Here is a 24,146-nt window from a genome sequence, read left to right as displayed (position 1 = left end):
CATGAAACAGATCAGCAGCAACATGAAACAGATCAGCAGCAACATGATGCGATTTTTCACAGTGATTATTCTGGTTCGAGATTCATGAGTTTAACATTTCAGGGTAGAAGCTGTTCCTCAGTCTAGTGGTTAATGCTCCTCAACCATTAACATCATGACAGGATAATAAAAATCTGAACGAGTCTACAAACATAAAAACATTAGTATCAAGGTAAGGAGTCTGTTTTGCAGCACTTTAAATACCTGCATCAAATGAACAACTTAAAAATTGTGTTTTTTATGCCATTTTTGTTCATCCAGTGAAATAAATTGTTTGTGCTGTTGGTTTTGCTACTGACTTCCCTAAACAAATCCTTAGACATCCACATGTTGTTAAAACCTCTACACTTTGTATCAGTTTGTATTTTTACTGTGAGCTGACACAGCAACTCCAAAACCTCTCGCAAACTGCCCTCACCTGCGGAGATGTTCCCGAGCATTGAAATTGTACCCAGTATGTTAATATTTATATTCACATCGCTCTTGAGACAGCAGCGCAGATGCTTCTGAAGTCAGCATCCACTCACCTTCAAAATAAAAGCATTTATAAACTGGTTTTAAAACACAAGCAAAGATTTAGGATTTGTGTTGGTTTCAACAACAACAACAACAAAAAAAAACTTCTAAAATATCTTTATTTTCACGTGATAAACTTATTTTGCTTTTGATTTGCTTTGATGAGCGCTGTTGGTCTTCAGGAGCAGTTATATTTAATGGCATCAACAGACAATAAACAGTTGTTTAAATGTCGTTTAATTTTTAGCTTTTATTAATAAGAGTATGATTTTCTCTTGCAAAGCTGCAAAGAAAAAGGCTTCACTTGCTCTGTTGTTTAATGTGTTCTTCTCCTCCTCCTCAGCATATAAAACAGTGTCTGGAGTCAACGGTCCGTTGGTGATTTTGGATCAGGTGAAGGTGAGACTGACCCGCTGCTCTGCTTGTATTTGTCTAACAACAAGAACAAATTCTGCCGCTCACCATGTCTTGGTCCTGGAGAAGGAAAATGTGGTTTTTGTTTCTGGTCACATGCATTTATTCAACATTGCATCGTTTTATACACTCAACTTGAAGCTTTTCATCTACAAAATGACTTTTTTTATTTAATTTATTTTTTAAAAAGTTGTAATGCTTTCATTTTTTGAATTAAATACTAGTTTTGAATATTTATTTTACTTCCAACAAACATCCAAGACAATCGCACAATAGATAAAAGACACTCAGGTATTTATTATAGCTGAACTAACAAGGTGCCAAGAAGTACAGTTTAAAACATTGGATAAATGATTAAATAACTATTTAATTTAATCCAGTGTAATGCATTCTGATCATAATCTCAGTTGGTTTAAATAAGAATTGTTGATTAACTCTAAACATGAACAATTAAACTATTGTAGTTTATTAAAATGCCTGTTCGTGTTGATGTTTGCATTGCAAATACTACATTCTTGCATTTGCACCATGCTTTCTTTTAACCATCTGCCATTGTTATTTTTGAGCAATGTTTGTCTGTCTTGGCACAAATGACTATGTACAGGGTATGCAACTAAAAAATGAACTCGGGAACAGATGATTAATATGACAAATGGTTTGAAAATGGAATGTGGCCATTAAAGAGAAGGTGCCGTTTGCCCATTGATGAAGCAGCCTCAAAAAGCTATTTCCAAATGCTTAATGGAACATGATAAAAATTAGATTTTCATTTTTTTTTTTTACCTGAGCAGAGAAATGGTTCACCCAGTAATTTAGATTTATTGACTTTAGCCTTTTGAAAACTTTTTTTTCTTCCTAAAACCCATAAACAGTCCCAGAGACACAAAGGCTAATATGTGATTTAGATCAGGGCTGTCAAAAGTTAAACTTTTTTTTCAAATTAAGGGCCAGTTTCAGAATCTACATTAACTCAAGTTTGATACCAATATCTTTACTTGGTTGCAGTTTCCTCAACAAGAGTTTGATTGGTCTCATTTGATGTTCTCTGTTGCACTTTTAACATCATAATCAAAGATTGCTGAAAAAAATTAAGTGATAAAAGTATTTTACATTTAAAATAACATATTGGGGGCCATATAAGATGTCATTGAGGGCCACATTTGGCCCCCGGGCCTTGAGTTTGACACATAAGATTCAAATCATTACAAGAAAATGGTATAATTATAGCATTATTCTCCGGTAAGTCCTTTTATTTTTAACAAAAAAGGCATACACAACATTTGATTTTCCCACAAAATGTTTATTCATCAGATTTCTTTTTTGCAGCAGCAACCTGGCTCAACATCTTATCAAGATCATATCAGGATCAATCAGCTCTTTAAAGAACCCCAAGTGAATTTTCACCTTTAGTTAGTTTTTGATTTAGACTGATATTGTGATGATCCTGTGTGCGACCAAGACATTTTCTAAATTAGCATTTTTGAATAACTTTTATTAGATTTTAGCTCAACTTTGTGATCTTTGAGGAGATAACTGGGAACATGAAAGAATCAGAACACCCCAAACATTTCTGGCATAATCAACAGACATCTGATTGTTACTAACTCTTGTGATCTTGCTGCACTTGACCAGTTTCCAAAGTATGCCGAGATCGTCCATCTCACCCTGCCTGATGGTACCAGGAGGAGCGGACAGGTGCTGGAGGTCTCTGGTTCCAAAGCCGTGGTGCAGGTACTTTGTGTGCATGAGTGACAAAGAAACTTTTAAAAACTTTAAATGGTGCAGCACCTTGTTTGACTGGCACTTTGAAATGTTGCCAGGCTAAATCAACGAGGATTTAAATGGTCATCCTGGGTCCAACGTTTTAGTATTGCTGCAGCTTCTGTTTTCAAAAGAACATGGCTGCATGCCAGAGGTTTGCAAAGCTGCACCTGAACAAACATCTGGAAACTGTTTTTATATAGACACGACCAAAGTGGAGATGTTAAGTCGTAAACAGCATGTTCTGTAAAATCCAAACCCAGCAGGTCAGCACAAATACCTCAAACCAGCTGCCAGACACAGTGGTGGAGGGTTGATGATATGGGCTTGGTTTGCAGCCACAGGACCTGGCCACCTTGCTGTCAATCATACATCAAAGTAGTCAGAGATGAATCTATCTGTCTGACAGCTGAAGCTTGGCTGCAAATGACTGATCCAACGAAACGATGATCCCGAGCATACCTACAAAAGAATGGCTGAAGAAGAGAAGAATTATGGTGTTGCAATGATTCAGTTTAAGTCCAGACCAGTGGTGTAGTCTACATTTTTGTAGTGGGTATACTGTGCTTAGAAACCAAAGTACACTGTAATCATCAATTTATTTAGATTTTTTTTAAGCATACTGAACATTTCCAAATTTCTCTGATGCTTATATTTGAATAAATGCACAACAAACTTTGTACAATAGTTGGCTTTGTATTAAATACATGTTATAAAATTTATAAAACAGTATCAAAGCAAACCATGTTCAAGTATTAAGTATTAAGTACAGAATCATACAAAACTTCGCTGGATAAGTGAATATAATAAACAAGCGCTGCATACAGGTAGATTATTACAGAAGCATTTAACTGCTGTTTAACGTATCATTGACACATGTCTAATGATATGTCATGTATCATTGGGTACTTTTAAGTGGGTATACTGAAAATCTTAAGCTTTTCTTGTTGGTGTATTCCATATACCCGCGTATCGCATAAACTACACCACTGGTCCAGACCAAACCTCAACCTGATCAAAGCAACACTGTAAAGAAGAGTGGGACACAAGTCCTCATAAATGAATGGGGACTGACTATGTAATATAGAAGGCTGTGACTTCAAGATGTTCCTACAAAAAGTGAGTTTTACTGAATGCTGAAAGAGGAAATCTCACAGATTGGCCCAGGAGTTTGGTTCAGTTTTTGTCATATAATGACCCGATGTTGCTTGTTGTGTGTTTGCATTTACCTAAACTTAGAATCCAATATGTATTTTTTAGTTTTGAGCAACACGTTTGAACTGGAGGACAATAAAAAAATACATTAATATAATGGAATTGGATGCTTTGTACCACCTTCACTTACAGTTTACCAAATTCTCTCCAGGTGTTTGAGGGGACCTCTGGCATTGACGCCAAGAAGACCAGCTGTGAGTTTACAGGAGACATCTTACGAACACCTGTCTCCGAAGACATGCTGGGTACAAATCCATTTTACCACCTTTCTATGCATCAATTTTAGTTATATTCTGAAGAAAACAAAGAGTGCCACTAACAGTATGTTTAGTCACTAACGATGCGTGTTTGCAGGTCGGGTGTTTAATGGATCTGGTAAACCTATTGACAGAGGGCCAGCAGTCCTGGCTGAAGATTTCCTGGACATTATGGGTACATTCGGAAATTTTTTTTGCTTAAAGAGTTCTGGGAAAAATAAAGCTGCTTCTCAGTTTGTCTGTAATATGGGATATCTCTTTTTTTATTTTGTCACAGGCCAGCCTATCAACCCTCAGTGCCGTATTTACCCTGAGGAGATGATCCAGACTGGAATATCTGCCATTGATGGCATGAACAGCATTGCTAGGGGGCAGAAAATACCCATCTTCTCTGCTGCTGGGCTGCCACACAATGAGGTACACGAACACATACACTATGAAACACATGCTCTTACTTTTCTTTTGCTTTTTGCTATAAACGTAGTTCATCCTTTACATCTTTACCCAGACCAGCACGGCTCTACACCCGACCACAAAACACATGGTGCCATTCATTTGTATCTGGAAGTGAAAGTTTCTGAGTTCCATGTACAAAAAGCCACCTGGGCAAACACCTGAAGTCAGAACTCTGACTCGGAAAGTAAAGAAAGCCCTGAATCCACAATCTAATATACAGTAGTCCATCGCTACTTTGCGGTTCGTTTATCGTGGACTCGCTCTATCGCGGTTTTTCACAATGAGTGGACATGACACACACTTGGCTGATTGATGGATGAGCCGCACGATAGGCATGCAATTTTTATTTAGAATGAATTATTTTAAATGATTTAGCACCTCCTGCACCTTTGTGCAGCCGACATTGCAGGATAAACTTCCTGCTGCAGCTGATCAGATGTTCTCCGTGCAGAGCGGAGAAGTGGGCGTGGCCAAGAGCACTTGCAGGTGGCTGAGAGCAGAGGAGGCAGGGAGCTGAAATTATGACATTCTGTACTCTTTTAGAGCATTAAGAGTTTAGAAAGATTGTTTAGTATATTGCAAGAAAGTGGGAATGGTTGAAAATGCCTTTATATATATATACACACATATATTTAAATACTAAAATAAACTATAAACTACTACTTACTACTTGTACTACTATTCCTACTTTGCGGTTTTTCACTTATAGCGGGGCTTCAGGGTACGGATCCCCTGTGATAAACGAGGGACTACTGTATACAGTACAGTACTGACTAAAAATATAAATGCATCACTTTTGTTTTTGCTCCCATTTTTCATGAGCTGAACTCAAAGATCTAAAACTTTTTCTGTGTACACAAAAAGCCTTTTATTTTCCTCAAATACTGATCACAAATTTGTGTAAATCTGTGTTAGTGAGCACTTCTCCTTTACTGAGATAATCCATCACATCACTGGTGTGGCATATCAAGATGCTGATTAGACAGCATGGTTATTGCCTTAGGCTGACCACAATAAAAGGCCACTCTAAAATGTGCTGTTTACTTTTACTGTGTATTTTTACTGTATTTGTTGGGGGGTGATCACCATTTTCCTCATGCAGTGTTATACATCATCTTCACATAGTTGGTCAGGTTGTTGATTGTGGCTTGTGGAATCTTGGTCCACTCCTCTTCAATGGCTGTGCAAAGTTGCTGGATATTGTCAGGAGCTGGAACACTAGCGCTGTGCACTATCACGCTGCAACATGAGGTGATGGTCGTGGATGAATGGCACAACAACGGGCCTCATGCAGGATCTCGTCACGTATCTCTGTGCATTCAAAGTGCCATCAATTAAATGGACTTGTGTTCGTTTATAACACTGACCTGTTCATACCATAACCCCACCGCCACCATGGGCCACTCGATTCACAATGCTGACATCAGCAAACCACTCACCCACACAACGCCATACGTCTACCATCTGCACAGTACAGTGAAAACCGGGATTCATCCGTGAAGAGAACATCTCTCCAATGTGTCATACGCCGTCAAATTTGCCCACTCAAGTTGGCAAAAGACTCATTTCACCACTGTTGAGTTCTTTTGCTTAACAGATTTTTCAGTGTTCACATACGAACTCAAACAAATATAGTAATAATAGAAACTATAGGCTCTTTTTCTATTTGAACTTCCAAGTGCATTTTTCCAGGTGCGGTCTAATCGCTGGTATCTTCAAGGTGAAAGAAAGCTGGTTAATTTCCTGTCAGCTATCTGGTAGACTCATCCTGGTTAAATTTAATGAATTCATCCGACGTGTCATTTATTTACACCGCTCTGACATAATTACACACACAAAAAAAACATTGTGAATGTAATCTTTAATTAAGAAGAAAGGTGAGTAAATGATTGTTCTCAGATTTAAATTTTTTTAAAGTTTGTCTCATTTCCTTTTTCTTATCTGCTGCTCAGATTGCAGCTCAGATCTGTCGGCAGGCCGGTTTGGTGAAGAAGTCCAAAGATGTGATGGACTACAGCGAGGACAACTTTGCTATTGTTTTTGCAGCCATGGGGGTGAGACGGTTTTATTTTTCTGCACACACTGTGGGTTTCATGCTTTAGTTCAACTGTCAGCCAGCCAGCTGAAACATCAGGTTTAAAAAAATGTTTCTTTCTAAAATTAGTGAAAATTTGTAGAAGCTTTTCCAGAAAAAGCTTTAAACTGAAAAGATTTCCCCAAACTTTACATATGATTGCATTACAGTACTTTACGCATAATTTGTACTTTTTTTACTGCTGCAGGAATAAACAAAGACAAAGCACATAGTGGACTGGAACTATAACTTTATTTATGCATTAACAAGTTTATAATTTTTAATTATTTTTATTCAGAATGTATGTCTATAGGTCTGTATGTTAAAATTACTGTGCACTAAGGGGAAACAAATATGCTTATTAATTAAAAACATAAGAAGTGAGGAAAACAAGTTTAGCTGATGAACATTTTTCTGTTACATCTCAGTTTTTTCTTGATATTGACCAAAAGTTTTGTCTGCCATTGAATGTTTTATTTGATATTTTCTATTTTTTGTACTATAAGCCCAACTTTCTTTTGTTTTTATCCAGGTTAACATGGAGACAGCCAGGTTCTTCAAGTCGGACTTTGAGGAGAACGGATCCATGGACAACGTTTGTCTGTTTCTTAATCTGGCCAACGACCCCACGTGCGAGTCTTTACTAAACTACAGCTATCATCTTTGTACATATGTACAGGTTCTATAAAGCACGAAAACAAGGGGAACAGATATTTTTGTAGTTGCAGTCATGTTTAAGTGTCTTGATGGATTAGTGAATAAATATTAAATATTAAATCTCATAGTGGATCAACCAGTTTGCTGGTGACAGCCAAAACTACCGTATTTTCCACCGTACACGTCGCACCGCCGTATAAGTCGCATCAGTTCAAATATGTGTAATAAAGTGGAAAAATCCATTAATACGTTGCTTCGCCGTATAAGTCGCATGTATTATACATCACCGCTGACAACCTGGAACTGTGGGCCGGTGTTGTGCCAAAAATTGATTAGCTGCCAAATGGCGGCCGAGGGAGCATGCACGGGAGGACTTTAACAAGAATTTAACAAGATTAACACTTAAAAACAATTATTTGTTTGCTCCACATTATAGCAAAGGTGTGTCTCAGTTGAACTTTTCCTTAATAAATGCACTTTAATGGTCAAATCAGCTGCATTTCTCCTGGGCAGCGCGGCAAAATGCAGCTGATTTGATGTTTGCTCCAGGAGTTCCAGAGCGAGACGAAGGTGGCTTGGTATGGCAAGACAAGTGTCTCATTAATAGCCACTTTTACCTATTAGTGAGACACTTGGTTTGCCATTTTAGTCGAGGGCCCTCTAGTATCTGAAAATGATAGTGTTCAATAGTTTCCATGTCAGAATGAATGAAATCGTCAGATCTCAGCCAAAAATTGGTTTATAAATATCAGACATACACATAACAGCATACACATTATTACTCTGTTTGTGCCGGGGGACGCGTTGTGTTTAGAAAATAAACATCTAAGTTTCTCTGAAACTCTTGCAACGTAAGGAAATGCTCCACCTGGAGCAGAAAAACTCTTACGTCCGTATGCTCTTTGTGGACTTCACATCCGCCTTCAACACCATGATCCCCCAAACCCTGATGGACAAACTATCCACACTAGGACTAAGCCCCTCCATTTGCAACTGGGTACTAGACTTTTTAACAAACAGACCACAGTTAGTGAGGATCCACAACCTCTCCTCCTCCACCATAACCCTCAGCACTGGCTCTCCTCAGGGATGTGTGTTGAGCCCCCTCCTGTTTACTCTGCTCACATATGATTGTGCAGCTACCCATCCAGACTGTCACATTGTAAAGTTTGCAGATGATACAGCGGTGGTGGGATGCATCACAAACAATGATGAGTCCAGCTACAGGCAAGAGGTGGAACACCTGGAGAGCTGGTGCAGAGAGAATAGCCTTCACATCAATGTGAAGAAGACAAAGGAGATGATTGTGGACTTCAGAAGGAACAAAAACATCTACACCCCCCTGAACATAAGAGGATCTGCAGTGGAAGTGGTCTCCAGCTACAAGTACTTGGGTGTACACATGAATGACAACCTCAGCTGGAGCAACAACACCACCAGCCTGATCAAGAAAGCTCATCAGAGACTCTACTTCCTCAGACGGCTGAGGCGAGCTGGTCTGGGAAGCTCAGTCCTCACCTCCTTCTACAGGTGTGCAGTGGAGAGCATCCTGTGCTCAAGCATCAACGTGTGGCCTGGAGGCTGCACAGCTGCAGAAAGAAAAGCTTTGCAGAGAGTGGTGAAGGCTGCACAGAAATCTGTTGGAGTCAGTCTCCCCACCATCACAGACATCTACACCTCCAGATGCAGGAAGAGGGCCACCTGCATCATGAAGGACCCCACTCACCCAGCACACACTTTTTGCCCCACTCCCCTCAGGAAGGAGGTTAAGGAGCATTAAGTGTAGAACCACTAGACTGAGGAACAGCTTCTACCCTGAGGCTGTTAGACTCATGAATATCTAACTAGAATAATCACTGTGAAAAACCATATCATGTTGCTGCTGATCTGTTTCATGTTGCTGCTGATCTGTTTCATGTTGATGTGTTCATGCGTGCACATCTGCTCACAGACTCATGTTCATGTTTGTGCTGATGTTCAATGTTTTATGTTATGAGTGCTTAGTGTATATTTAGTTGATGTTTTTCTTAGTTCATATCTTAGATGTTATTACTGTTTTTCTTATACTTTTTATTGTTGGATGTAACTGGGACCCCGTGTACATAATTTCGCTCCACCACATGTTCCACATGAGGTGCGAATGACAATAAAGAAACTCTGACTCTGAAATGACTGATTGACAAGTGATGAATCCACCATGAGAAGGTGCTGCTTTTAAAACGGAGTTTGTTGCAGCTCCTCAGACTGAAGAAGTCTTTTGGATAAAAGACTAAATGTTTGAACAAAGAATAATCCATCCAGAGGACTTGAATCAACCTAGTTAGATTTATCCATCTGTATTATTGAGCATGCATCAGGACATAGTTCTGTAGTGTTTTCATGCAGTGGTATTAAATATTATGTTAGACAACAACGTATGAAAATAGGAAATAAACAGAACTTTATTTTGCAGCATTGAACGAATTATCACGCCTCGTCTGGCCCTGACGTCAGCTGAGTACCTGGCCTATCAGTGTGAGAAGCATGTCCTTGTCATCCTCACAGACATGAGCTCCTACGCAGAGGCTCTTCGAGAGGTCAGCCATGTTTTAAATGCATTTATCATAAATGAATGAGAACATAAACAAGCTGTATGCCCTTTTTTTTTGCCTCACTTAGGTATCTGCGGCCAGAGAGGAGGTACCAGGTCGCCGAGGTTTCCCCGGCTACATGTACACTGATCTAGCCACGATCTACGAGAGAGCTGGCAGAGTTGAGGGACGCAGTGGCTCCATCACCCAAATCCCCATCCTCACCATGCCTAATGATGGTACACACTCTTACAGCATCACACATGGACAGATACTGCTGCAGAGTTGTTTTCACTATGATTTTTGTTTTTCAGACATCACTCATCCTATTCCTGACCTGACTGGTTACATCACCGAGGGGCAGATTTATGTGGACAGACAGCTTCATAACAGACAGGTAATGAAGAGCAGCCACGTTCCTCTGTAGATACATAAACTCTCATTAGATAAATTCATACACGTGATCACTTTGACTTGACTCAAGCCTCTCAGGATTTGATTTTAGACGTGCCCGAAGTGACTCTGAGCTCATTTAGACTTTAGTAAATCGTGACTTAGATCCTGACTTCGGCAGACTAGAAAAAGATCTCAGTCTGACAAACAGGACTAGATTTGTTGGTCTGATTTAGTGTTTAAAACATCACTGAGGAACTAAACTGGAACTTGATGCATAACTTTGTCATGACATTAAACTAAATAGGAAGGTTTATGATTTGAGTCTTGACTTGGGATTTTATATCACACATGCTCATCCTGACTAAAAGATGTCTATTTGTGTTTTTTAAATGTATAAGCTTTGACTCGATACTTCATTTTGGGCTTGTTTCTCTCGATTTGGAAATACTTTGTCTTGGCTTGAAATCCGTCATATTTAGTGGATGTATGTCTAAAGCTGATTAACCTTTGGAGTCCAGCTGAATCAAGAAGACCTCCACATCTTAGCAAGTTTAGCGAACTCAGTCAGTTTTACAGATGTTGAGTGCAAAACTGACGAGGTAGTCGCTGAGCATCACCCCCAACACAAACTCTGAGAGTTACACATTGCATAACGTCTTTGCTTAAAATTTTGGCATTAACATTGTTTTGTCTGTTAGCAAAATATCTCAGTAACCACTGAATGGATTTTAATGAAATTTAAAAAGTAGACGTATATTCACATCTGATTAACCTTTGGAGTAAATTTGATTCAAGGTGGCCGCCACAGCTGATTGACTTTGTCTTCGTTTCTTCTCCTGGTCAGATTTATCCCCCCATCAATGTGCTGCCATCTCTCTCTCGACTGATGAAATCTGCCATTGGGGAGGGAATGACCCGCAGAGACCACTCTGATGTTTCAAACCAGCTTGTAAGAACAAAGCTGCTTTGTAGTACTTATACTGAATTTTACCAACCCTCACTGAACCTGTGTGTGTGTGTGTAGTATGCATGTTATGCCATAGGAAAGGACGTGCAGGCCATGAAGGCAGTGGTGGGGGAGGAGGCCCTTACAGCTGATGACCTGCTCTATCTGGAGTTCCTCACCAAGTTTGAGAAGAACTTCATCTCCCAAGGTGCAGTAGGCGTCACACATTTCAAATATACAATTCATAGGCATCAAACCAAATGGACTTGAACTAAACAAACGTAGCAATGTTAGCCTTGTCTTTGAAAGTGTTTGGGTACACGTGCAGGAAGCAACCCCACTTCAAACCTAAACCTAACCCCATCCTCTGGGTAATCTGATTACATATTTGGATTGGCGTTTAAATGAAGAAATAGAGTTGATTGGAAACTGCTGATGGTGTCTATCTGATATTCTGCTGCCTAGTCCAGGCCAGGTGGCAGAAACAGACCAAGCAGGGTGTCTGCTTCGTGTCCCATTTATCAGCTCTACTTTCCAGGTTTTATATCTCATCTGGCTTTTAAAGCCAGATAAAATCTTTTCAGTGAGTTTGCCATTTATCCCCAGGGCTTCCTTCCAGATGGCTGTGCCTGTAAAGCTCCAGAAAGTGCACTGAAGGAAACTGAAGGACCTGAAAGACTGAGCTTATAGACCAACATTACAAAGAAAATAAAGATCCAATTTCTGCCATTTCAATCCACAATCTTAGTCCTTTGATAACTAACCAAATCTTCTGAAGATTTAGTACTTTCCAGCTTTGCTTGTTTCACCATAGCATCAAACATTAAAAATCTCAGTGATGACAGTGATGGAGCAATGTGACATTTTTGACAAGGAACTTTGGCCTCAGACTCGTGATGACTGGCTCTGGTTCCAACAGCTTTACACTGGGCCGCTCCGGTGCTTGTTGTGGTTTAGTTCTGCAGAATTGATCAGAACCACTTAATCTGCAAACAACAGCGATTCAAGTGGTGTGTTGATCCATGAAATGAGGCTTTAAAGAATTATCTGTTTGGTTTTGTGCTATTTCACTGATACTAATTGGCATATTAGTTTATGGACCCCAACTTAAAAGTTTTAAGATACAGTAGTTGCTGGTTAATCGTGGGGGTTACACTCTGGACCACCCCCCGCAATAAGTGAACATCCACGAAGTAGGGACTTTATATTTATTTGAGTATTTTTATATATTTTAAGGCTTTAGAAACCCTTTCCACACTCTTGCAAAGTTCTAAGCTCTTAAACCTACGTCATTTTAACAACATACGCATATGTAGCTACTAAACTTTACTCACAAGCGCTGCAGAACAACAGCAGCTCGGTTCTGCCGGGTTCCGGTCCGACTTGGTTCCGTTTCGGCAGACCTACTGTGCCAGGTGGTGCGCTTCCGCTCGGAAGTCCTCATGGGCCGGTAAGCAGCTCTCAGCTTGACCAATGAGTCTGGAGGTCCGGTTCTGTGCAGCCCTTGAGCACCACAACACATTTTGGAGGGAGCTGGACCTTTGGATCGCCAGCACAGGACCAGACGGTGGTCCGATAAAGTCCAAATTTGGATGGGGGAAGTCCTGGTGGGCTCTGGAGAGAATGCCAGACCTATGGGCAGCGTGTCCTCAATCAGAAGACCTCATGGGCTGGCAAGCAGCTCTCAGCTTGATTTATGAGTCTAGAGGTCTGGTTCTGGTCCGGTTCCCGGTGGGTTCCGTGCGGCTCTCTGCAACCGCTGGGCACCGAAGTCACTGAATGAATAAGGGCTGAACTTTTTGAATTCAGATCGAAACTTTCCCTTTGTTTTAGCAGAAGGCAACAGAGCTTCTAGGTGGGGCACTGTTGGCTTCTGGGAAATGTAGTTGTTATGAGTGGGAATACAATGTAGGCTTATTGAAAGAAAACTACAAAATGGTGGCGCCTGTCCGAAGTATTTTATTTTTTCGTTAACTTTTTACTGTACAGTATCCAGTACTGTCTCAATCACATGAGTAATGTTAAAGTTGGCAATCATGTGTCGTGTACAATTTTTTTGTCTTGTGTATAATCTTACTTTGAAAAACCGCAAAATATCGAGGGATTACCGTACCAGGAAAATCTGCAGAATCATCCTTGTCAAGAGAATGTAGCAGGTTTGTTGTTGAACCATTGTGTTTTTGTTTGGGTACCCAGGCGCCTACGAGAACAGGAGTGTGTTCGAGACTCTGGACATCGGATGGCAGCTCATGAGGATCTTCCCCAAAGAGATGCTGAAGAGGATCCCTCAGAGCACCTTGGCCGAGTTTTACCCCCGAGAAGCCAAACATTAGCCCAGACACATTCCGCTTCCACTCCGTCTGGGTGAGACTTTGTGTACGTACAGTGTAGTTGTCGTGATGCTGTAAATTTCCCAAAACTCGTGGCTTTCATGTGGCCTTTACAGCAAACATTTCCTGCATAGACCGAAGGCTAAAGACTGAAATGCACTCCTGAGTTTTAGTGTTTACAGTGTGGTTGTAAAGAAGCTCTGCAGAGAATGGAGGAAAGTTTAATCACATGTCCTATATGCCTTTTTTTTAATTTTTTTGCAAATCATAAAATACCCAGGTCAAAGGTCATGGATTTGACAAACAAAACAAGATGAGATAAAGCCAGACAGGGAAAGAGAGTGTTCATTAAAGAATAAAAAGCATTATTACAACCTATGAATACATTAGGGGGACGTCTATGTAACTTATTTATCATTGCATGAAGTATTTTCGGTGGTCGGTGTTTTCAACATGTGCACTTTGTTGTTGCATTTACACCGAGACGGTTAAATTAAATCCCAAAGTGGAGCCCACAGTTTAATGGAAACATCTGGAAAGTCATCACCAAAAAGCGACGAGTCGAACAATAATACGTTTACAGAGTTTAACCAATAATCTACATCACAGTAAAGATTTGTATTCTCACTCTTGTAGCCTGTTACAAACCCTCACTGAGAAAAGGTTTTGGACTTTTGTGTGCATCAATCAAACACGATATTCACCTGAACCTTTCTGCCAACTTCTTTTGGTGTAACCACGTTACTTCTGCTTTTGATGCTAGCATCATATGCTAACCTGCATTACTGTAGACAAAGAATGAATGACATTTGACAAGATGTTGGAACCAGCAGAAAATCCAGTAATGAAAGCTTAAATGACCTGAGATGACCCCTAAAAGTGTCTAGAATACTTTTTCTGTTTCTTGGTGTAGTGATGAGAAGTTTTCAACAATTCAAAGTTACTTCTCGCTGGTGATGTTCTTCTCTACAGTGATGAAACTGATCTGACACAAAGCCGGTGTAGGTCACGGCATCAGTGCAGGTTTGTTGAGAAACCAGCTGATTTATAACTGTGCTGTGTGTTTGTACGGATCAGTACTATCCTGTTTCAGACAGTAACAAAGAACTCACTGCAGGAGTCGACGTGTAAGGTAACAGTATTAAAAAAGTAGCATTCTTTAAATAAATATTGCCCACCTCTCATGGAAAAGTTTTAAACAAAGACGTGCTCGGAGTATATGAAGGGGATGACAGTCAGCTACTACCACACCAGATCTGAGCTCAGTATCTGTAAAATAGACAGTTAGCTAAGATTGATAAGCTGAGGCAGCAATCTTAAAATGGGCTGACTCAAACTTAGTAGTAGATGTACGGTACATCCAGCGCTTACTTTCTGAAAGTTTCAGTAAAAGCTGTCCAGTGATTCATGAGATATTTTGCTAACAGACACACACACACAGGCAGTGACATGACTGGCTGCTTTTCTTTGACAATAATACTCGAAGAAGAAATTAGCTCAGTTGCTCCAAAACACGACAGCAAAATCTCAAACCGTCTGAACTTTGTTGGAAACCAGTGGTGAATCTGTGGTGTTGTGACTGGTCTTCAAACTCTGCTGATGTACAAAAATCTAGTAATTGCAGCATTTCCTAATTTACCCAACCCTTTGGTAACTATATTTTGTGAGCAATGAGCACCAGAGTTAATTAAAGTAATCGTTTTTCCAAATAAAAACAAGTGGAATCACAACATTTCACTATGTCGAGCAGCGCCGGCCCAAGCCTCCATGAGGCCCTAATCGAAATTTGGTTTGGGGCCCTCGATTACTGCCAATAATGTGGATTATTGCAATCAAAAGTCACATGATCAGATCTTTCACCTACCTAACATAAACTTCATCTTTTTTTCCCTGCCCCAGAAGGATATGCCCTTTTTTACGACATTGTTTAGCGTACTTGTCATCCACCAGTACTTTGGATGTTTCTCATTACAGGCAGGAAGCTCACATTACCGTTAAAACATGACCTACTGTGGCCACTAGGGGGCCACCAAGACCTTTTTTTTCTTTCTGCATGTATCGAGAATGATTTCTACATGATCACACACACAAATATATATATGTAATATTTAAAAAAAATCACAAATTTATAATTAAATTGTGTGTAATAGAATCATATAGAAATCATTACTAAAAAAAAAAATCCACTTAGGGGGCCCCCTAGTGGCCCCGGGACCCTAAGCAGCCGCCGGCCCTGATGTCGAGGTTCCCCTGTTCAATAAGGTGAAACAGTTCAAACAGAAACTTGGATCATTTTGTAAGTTGAAATACCCAACTCTTTACTGTGTGTTTCCAGTATGTCAAATATTTTATAAAATATACTTTAGTTCACGTTTTACCCATTAGCACCAGTACTATAAACTGGTTGTGTTGAATGAGAGGAAAAATGTTTCTCCTTCCAACAGCTGATATGTATTTTACATGTTCAGGCACGTACATTTTATTTATAACACTATCACATTTGATAGCAATGTTTATTTTTATTTTTTTACATTGTTTGAGCTGAGCATTCCCAAGATCTATTTTTATTTCTAGGGTTTCATTTACCCAGAATTCAGTGGAAATTATTGCCCCATAATGTTGTCTTAAAGGTTGGTTGGAGTAAAGTTATTAAATAAAACTGATGCGTTTGTAACTCTTGCACATGAGCGATGTTGCAGTGTAATGGAGGACACGTCTACGTCACTGGAGCTCAATAGTTCTTTAATATGAGTACGTGTCTATAACTCTGAAAATGTCTATTTTTCTTGATATTTAGGCAAAAGTTTCATTTTGTTTAAAAAACATGTTCCTTATAGATTTACAGAGTGTGTTATTTACTGAAAGCGTTCATATGCCCGGACTTATAATTTAATTTTGGACATCTAAAGAAGGTTTAACAGCTGAAAAAAATCCACTAACCCACTGGTAATTCTAAGCTTTAGTCTCCTTTAAGGCACTTATCCCACTAAACCCCGGGTGTGTTCATCTATCCATCTTATAGTGGTATTGTGCAAATACATGTCAGAGTGATGTCATTAAGTAAACGGAAGCCTTTACATCCACCAAAAGTTTTTGACGCAGCCTTTAAAGATGGAAAGCCATGATTTGAAAAGATATAAAAGATTGACACTGTGCTGACATGTTGTGTTGTTAACAGCTTCTTTAGGTTATTGTTGTGACAAATGTTCAACTTCATGACGATCTGTGATTGTGTTAATTGTGTAGGCGTTGGCTTCAAATCATGCATCAGCCTCCAACTATCTATGAAATATGTGCTTCTGTTTGAACACTGCATTGCACATTACCTGGATATACCCAACATGCATGCACAGTCGTCGAATGTTTACTGTCTGTGCCTCCATTATCATGCCATGTATGATAAATAAAACAGCTGCCTCGTTATTTCTGATCAACTGTGATTCTTTTATATTTGAGCGTTTGACCACATGTGGTATTGATCATATTAACAAGCTCAATATGACGTCTCTTGGTCAAGACTTTACATATTAAAGAGAAGAAATTAGGGTCAAATAAGACGGCGTCTTGAGGAGCTACTCTGATTTCCTGTTAGAGGGTGACGACAACACTGGTGTTTAAATGTGCTGATTATTTATGTGAAAGAAAAAAACTTGTTGAGCCCGAGTTATTATTTACTGTTTGCTGGCCAAAAAATTATTGAGGGCATTTAATTTACATTTTTATGTGATTATTTAGGAAAACTTATCACATTTATTCAGTGCCCTGACATAACTTCTGTTGTGACTTGGCGCTATATAAATAAACTGAATTGAATTAAATTTGGCCAATAACTTTATTTAATTTCTAAGTTTTACAACTTCTGCTCCATGTGTTTATATATTTAAGGGGCTGTTCTGGTGTACAGTAAGGCAGCTGACTTGGAACCAGAAAGTCGCAGGTTCAACTCCCTGCCATGCCCACATGTCATGGTGCCCTTAAGCAAGACACCCAATGCCTAATTGCTCTCTGGACACTTACAGCTTCCCACTGTTGATAAATGCAGAGAACTAATTTATTCATTGTGATGACAACACAGCACTTTTTATACCCAGGCTGTGGTTGTAGACAGTAGGTGGCGCTGTAATAAAACCTTTAATTTGATATGCACATGCCTTCAAACCTGGACTTTGATCAAACAAATAATTTGGGACAAATTTGACAATGCCTCTCAAGCTGATAGCCTTTCTGGTGGCAAAAGGTGGACAAAGACAGTAAACTACATATTTTAATGCATATTGTACAATACATGAATGTAAAAATGTTCTGAGGGACTCCTCATCAAGCTCTTTAAATATAATTCAGATTTATTACTTTTATTTGTGAGTTAAAAGGAGTTTATGCTTTGAGGTAAAATGCTAAGGTGAAGCCATGTCCTCCTCGTTTAATACAGACTGAAGTTTTCTAAAAACTTCTAATCACAGAGGAGAATGATTTTCATCTTGACAAGCTGAAATCTCCAGGAGAAATTTGTGTAAATTATATGTGTGTAAATTAAAAAAATAAAATAAAAATGGTGCCTTTAATCCAAAATGTTTAACTGTCTGTAGAATTTAGCTTATAGGTCCAGGAAAAAAACGGGTGTGGATTGGAGTTACACAGCCATTGTATCTTCTGTGGTGACAAACAACCAGATTGGCAGATTGGCACTGGGTTAGAGACATTAACATTTATGGGAATGATCCTTGTTCAGATCTTGGCTGATAATTGTGTTCATTCAGGGAAATTGGACAAAATAATAATAAAAAAAAAAAATCTGTGTAAGAAGATATAAAAGACCCGTAGTGATTTATTTTACTTACCAAAACACAAAATCGCATGAAGACTAAAGGTCAATTTTTATAACAAAATATTCTGGATAAATGAAGACTGGCAGTACATTTTCTAAAGTCTCTGTGCAGTTCTCCACATGGCCACAGGGTGGTGCTGTTGCACTGTTAGAGCACGCAGAGAGCTTGCGTTTCATGAGACTGCCTCAGTCAGTCACCCACTAATAAATAGAGGTGGATGGTGGGGGATCTCACTGCACATCCAACTCAAATGATTCACAGCTCCTCCCAAACACCAGCAGGTCATGCATGAAAGTTCAGCTTCTGAAGATGTGAGTCAGTTAAGTGCCAACAGCATCTGATGCACCCGTGTTAGCTTCGTGAAACATGAAGGCAGCACTTCAAATGACAAACACTGGTCCAAACTTTGTCTGTGTGAATGAGTTTGGACTCAGCGACTCTGACATGAAGCTGCCTTACAGCAGCTCAGATTTGCTTTACATGACATTTTTGTTGAAGTCTCAAAAGATGAATGCAATAAAGGCACAAACGGAGCCCCAAATATTCTTACAGACATATTTAACAAAATAAAACAACAGTTGCTTTAGGATATTTACTGAGCACCAATGAAAGCAGTGGCGTTCTTGCTCATGTCCGTTTATTTGTCTTTAGTGTTAGCAAAATATCTCATGAACCAGAGGTTGGATTTAATGGAAGATGTAAATTAATCATGGGATTTAACTTTGGAAGTCAACCTCATTCAAGATGAATGCTAGCAGCTCAGTCTGTTTTATAAATACTGAGACAAATAATACGTGGTAGTAGCTGAGACGCATCTCTATGAATGAGATCTTGTTTTATCAAAGGGGACTATATATCTGCACCATCTCAAATAAGATTAACACTTGTTAAAACTGGGACATGAAAGGTAATGAGCGACATGCATTTCTCTTCAAATAACGCTACGATGTTCATCAATAAATGTACTTGAAGCAAATTCAATAACCATTCTGCCCAATATATGAGAGTTATTTAATTCTTGCTTTTGCTAATTACACAGGTTTTTTTTTACAGTGTCATCGTCATGTTAATAATGGAAGCATTAGACTGTTTGCCACAGGTGACTCTTTGTTATTAGCAGCTAAATGTTATTTCCCTTGAGAAGGAATTATTTAGCTCTTGCTTTCATCATATTCAGTGTCAAAATAGATTCACCGAAACAAAGAAAAACTGTTTTCAGAATCTAAAATAAGGAAAACAAAACACAGAAGTGATCATTGAAAATTTACATTCAGCCAAACACTTGACTATAAACAAAATCATTTCGACAGCCGAATATGAAGCATTTCGTATTTGAAAGGCCTAAGTTTTACTCGTCAGGTTAGTAAGTATTTTTTACCTTCACTATGGTCGTCGAGGGGTCATGTGAGTTTGCCCATCCAGTCTACGTGTTTTGTGGACTTGCAGAAGGCGTTCAACCATGTTCCTCAGGGTACACTGTGGGGGGTGCTCCACAAGTATGGGATTGGGGGCCCGTTGCTATGGGTTGTCCAGTCTCTGTATAAGCAGTGCAAGAGTTTGGTTCGCATTGCTGGAAGTACGTCAGACCCCTTCAGGGCGGAAGTTGGACTCCGCCAGGGCAGCCCATTGTCACTGATTCTGTTCATAACTTTTATGGACAGAATTTCTCGGTGCAGCCAGGGGGTGGAGGGAGTCCGTTTTGGTATCAGGAGGAGAAGGGAAAGTTACGTGCTTGAGAAGTCAAATGTTATGGCCTTACATCGTACGTCAATACATATGGCCTAGATCCCAGTGTGCAACCTTACAAAGTGACGTCACTAATTATTCAAAATGAACAGCTTTTTGAAACAGATATTCAAGATCCCTCTCTCTGCAAAAAGCTGTAAATCCCACCTCTCACATGGACCTGATCAACACTGCCCCCTTTTGACCAAAGCTTGTAACTTTGCATTAGTCAATTTTAAGTCAATTAAATATGCAAGACTATGATCAAAACATATGCTGCACAAGTAACATCACTTATGTACAACTTTTGTTACAAATAGAGAAAAACAAACCACATTTTTATGCACTTGTAAACTTTTATATTTAAGTGGAAATTAACACTTGACTACATAAATAATGTTTTTTGTCTAAAACCTCCCCAAAACAAAACATAATCTTGAGGAGTCTTTAATTTTAATCCTGAAACTGTTCATAAGACAGTGGTCAGTGAACACAGCACTGCTATGATGGCTGGGTCTCACATCCTCATTACCAAAAGAACTCACTTCACCACTTGCTCTTGTTGAGGGCGGACACCTTTTCCCTCCTCTCCCTCCTCTGCTTTGCTTTGCTGCTCCTGTCTGTGAAACTGCTTCTGAGCCTCTCTCTAAATATCTTCTGAACCATAATTTTGTGGATCTGGTCAGTTCTCTCAATGCAATGGACAAAATTTTTCGAGACAAGCTTCAGGCAAGCTGAACTGCCCAGACGACATGTATGCAGCTGGATATGTCTCTGGGGGAAGTAGAATGTGATGTGTCTATCTCTGCTGTCGATCGAGGATGCTGAAATTGCATATAATTAGATTTATGATAACAGGTTTCCTGTTTTTGGAATTATCTGGTTCCTGGTTTATCAACACATAAAGAAGACGGCTGCAGTTAATCTGGTCTGGTCAGGCTGCCGCCTGTGTGAAGGTTTGCTCCGTGTCTCGAGCACCCAGACTCTATTGTTTAGCGGACTGGATTGCAAACTGGATGTGATTTGCGAGAATCACAGTCCATATCTGGCCCCTAGGACTCGCTGGCAGGATGGATCAAACCTTGGGGAATATTCTCAGGCATGGATCAGTGGTGTGTCCACTTAATTTGAACGTTTTTGAATCTACGTGAGACCAGCAAAGACTCAAGGCAGATAACATTCAGTGAAGTTCTGCCTGCCTTCAAAACAAATGTTGTTTATCTGACTTTAGCTCCTTCAGCTGACCTTGCAGGCCACCTTTTCTCAATTCACCTGGAGGCTCTGTAATCTGACGCTCTGCACCCCTCCCTCCCATCGAGGAAGTCCATGGATCAACCAGAGGAAACCAGCTGAATAAACATTGTGTCATCATTTTAGGACTCTTGGATTGTCACTGGTGTTGTCCTTGGACATTCCCCGACACCCCTCGAGAATGAATGTTTACGGATCGCACCGGAGGGAACTGCTGATTATTCCATCCTTATCAGAACTCCTACAGTGCCTCTGGAGCATCCTTGGACACTATCACCACCCCCCCCCCCCCCCCCCCCCCCCCCCCGCAGAATGTCTACGTCACCTTGTGCATCTATGTGGGGGGTGTTTTTTCAATATCAGAGTTTTTTCTTTCCAGCCAAGAAGAAATAGTTTGATAGAATTTTTTATTTTTTTTTACCTCCAAATCCTACACGTGTCCACTTTTTCTGTCTGTCTAAACAGGTCTCACCTGTAAATGAGTCTTGGAGGCTCAGTGTGACTTATCTGTCTAAATAAAGGTTGAATGAATGAAAACTGATTCTCCTGAAAGCCAGGCGGAGGCAGAACTGATTAGACGATCCATACTTCTCTGCAGAAAGCTGAATCTAAAGTCATCTGATGCTGCAGAGCAGACAAATAAAACTTCATGAAATCTGAGTGATGGTTTGTTTGATGATTCCTTCCAACATCCCATCGTGTGTGGGAACAGGTAGAGCTGATCCTTAAAGCAGAGTCCTACCTGAGCTCCACAGCAGCAGCAGGTGGTCCATGCTCAGGTAGACATCTGTCTGCTCTGAGCTCTGAGGATCACACATCTGGCCACAGGGGGAATCTGGAAAAGGTAGTACTGATCTTTTTCTCTTCAGTTATCCCTCTGCCTCTCTGTCACCCTAAGAGCTTTTCCTGTCACATGATCAGCTCTTTCTGTCAGCCATGTGTGTGGGTGGACCAGTGGATCACACACTTTTTATCCTGAACACTAACTTTGGCCTGACAGGAACCTGATGTTAGTTTTTGTCTGCATGATGTTAGTCCGCCATTAATTCTAAAATTGGCACAGCAAGTATTATTTTATAAAGTTAACATCAATCAGAGTCGATTAAAACACAAACACGTCAGTTCTGTTGAAACGCTTTAGTCAAATGAAGTTCAGAGAACTGATCTCTCATCACTGATGATCATAGTCTTTAAAACATGAGTCAAACACACAAATCAACACTTTTCACCCAATCTTGGACTAAACAAATGACATGCATTCAGAAATCAGAACAGACCTGGCTAATGGCCCCCTGCCCCCCCTGTTCCGGCGCCACTGCGTAAATGTAGGATGACACTATGTGACTGCATCCAAGTATCCAAATGTCACTTGATCTTAACTCATTCATTGTTATACCACGTCCTTTGTGATGAACTTGTTAGTGATGGTGCTCGGTTGTAATTTTGATACGTGGGCTTTACTTGGCAAGATGGCTGGATGTTTGACAGGTGGGTCAGCATGCTCCAGCTGACCTCCTACTCTTAGCACACCTTCTGTATCCAGAAAAGGATTCAGCTTGTACAGTCTTCTTGGTCTATTCTTTGTTATAGTCTCCTTCTCGCATTTGAGCTACAGTATAGGTAACAAGATAGGTATAGAGTCACTTCCTGTTTCCTCTGCTGGTAGCTCAAGTAATTTGTTTGGTTGAGGAATACTTTGTTTTACTGGACTCATCTATCTCTTGCATAGTTCTACATTCCAATACACAAACACTTGATACATTTAAGTAACAACTTAACTTAGCATAAACAATGTGAAATAAACTCGAGGGGGTTAAAAAAACACTGGAAATGCAGCCATGTTGCACTCCTGGTGAACGTCACCGCATGCCTCTTTGTGTGTCCTTTTCACCTCCTGTTAAGCACCACGCTGCCTCCAACTGAAGCACTGTGCAAATAGAAATGAAGTCTTTTACATGTTCCTTTTTGGATAAATGGTAAATGGTCTGTACTTATATAGTGCCTTTCTATCTTATCGAGATACTCAAAGCGCTTTACACTACAATCTGTGCCTCATTTACCCATTCATACAGCACTCTACTAGATCTCTACAAAGCTAATTGAACAAATCATTCTAAAGAAACTAATCATATTCATACACCGATGGGGCACACATCGGAGGCAACGAGGGGTTCAGTGTCTTGCCCAGGGACACTTCGGCATGTGACTGCTGGTGGATTCAAACCCCCAACTCTTGCATTGGAGGACGACTGCTCTAACCACTAATTACATGAATGCTGTATTTTAATCTAGCGATAAAATGAACTTAAATAGCATAACTGTCACTGATGGCAGGTACAGGAACAAACTTGATACAGAGATCAATATTACTGCTGGACCGTACACCATTCGAGGACTAATGGACCAGTGAAGAATGCTGTCTCAGCTCAGCCTCATAAGCCAAGGAGGTAATCAGCTCTGGATGCCAAACAGCTGAGGGGGAGCAGTTAGAGACAGACCGCTCTGTCCGGCCTGGAGAACCGCTCGCTACAGCTCCACCTGCAAAACAAAAGGGATAAACCAAAACCAAACAGAATGCTCACATTTTAATTCCATCCCAACAAGTTTGCAGCTGCAGGACCTGAGACTTTACTCATGGCAAGGGTTCATACCAATCATGTCATTATTATATATATATATATATATATATATATATATATATATATATATATAT

At 40.0% G+C, this 24,146-nt stretch overlaps 1 protein-coding gene across 1 annotated transcript in view; it reads left to right on the top strand.

Moving 5' to 3' along the window:
- The window catches only part of atp6v1b2 (ATPase H+ transporting V1 subunit B2), a 15,849-nt gene extending 1,236 nt beyond the window's left edge, over window positions 1-14,613 (top strand). The window contains exons 2-14 of the mRNA XM_037692149.1: window positions 899-954; window positions 2,602-2,700; window positions 4,097-4,190; window positions 4,300-4,377; window positions 4,480-4,619; window positions 6,611-6,712; window positions 7,265-7,362; window positions 9,842-9,965; window positions 10,048-10,198; window positions 10,274-10,356; window positions 11,200-11,304; window positions 11,380-11,509; window positions 13,498-14,613. Of these exons, the coding sequence (XP_037548077.1) occupies window positions 899-954; window positions 2,602-2,700; window positions 4,097-4,190; window positions 4,300-4,377; window positions 4,480-4,619; window positions 6,611-6,712; window positions 7,265-7,362; window positions 9,842-9,965; window positions 10,048-10,198; window positions 10,274-10,356; window positions 11,200-11,304; window positions 11,380-11,509; window positions 13,498-13,634 (1,397 nt within the window). The 3' untranslated portion in view covers window positions 13,635-14,613. The remainder of the gene's footprint in view (window positions 1-898; window positions 955-2,601; window positions 2,701-4,096; window positions 4,191-4,299; window positions 4,378-4,479; window positions 4,620-6,610; window positions 6,713-7,264; window positions 7,363-9,841; window positions 9,966-10,047; window positions 10,199-10,273; window positions 10,357-11,199; window positions 11,305-11,379; window positions 11,510-13,497) is intronic.
- The last annotated feature ends 9,533 nt before the right edge of the window (window positions 14,614-24,146 follow it).

Source organism: Nematolebias whitei, chromosome 18, assembly GCF_014905685.2.
Source record: "Nematolebias whitei isolate Nwh7 chromosome 18, NemWhi1, whole genome shotgun sequence".
Lineage (NCBI taxonomy): Eukaryota > Metazoa > Chordata > Actinopteri > Cyprinodontiformes > Rivulidae > Nematolebias > Nematolebias whitei.
The sequence above is the reverse complement of the archived record's forward strand: the minus strand, read 5'-3'. Positions and strand labels throughout refer to the sequence as shown.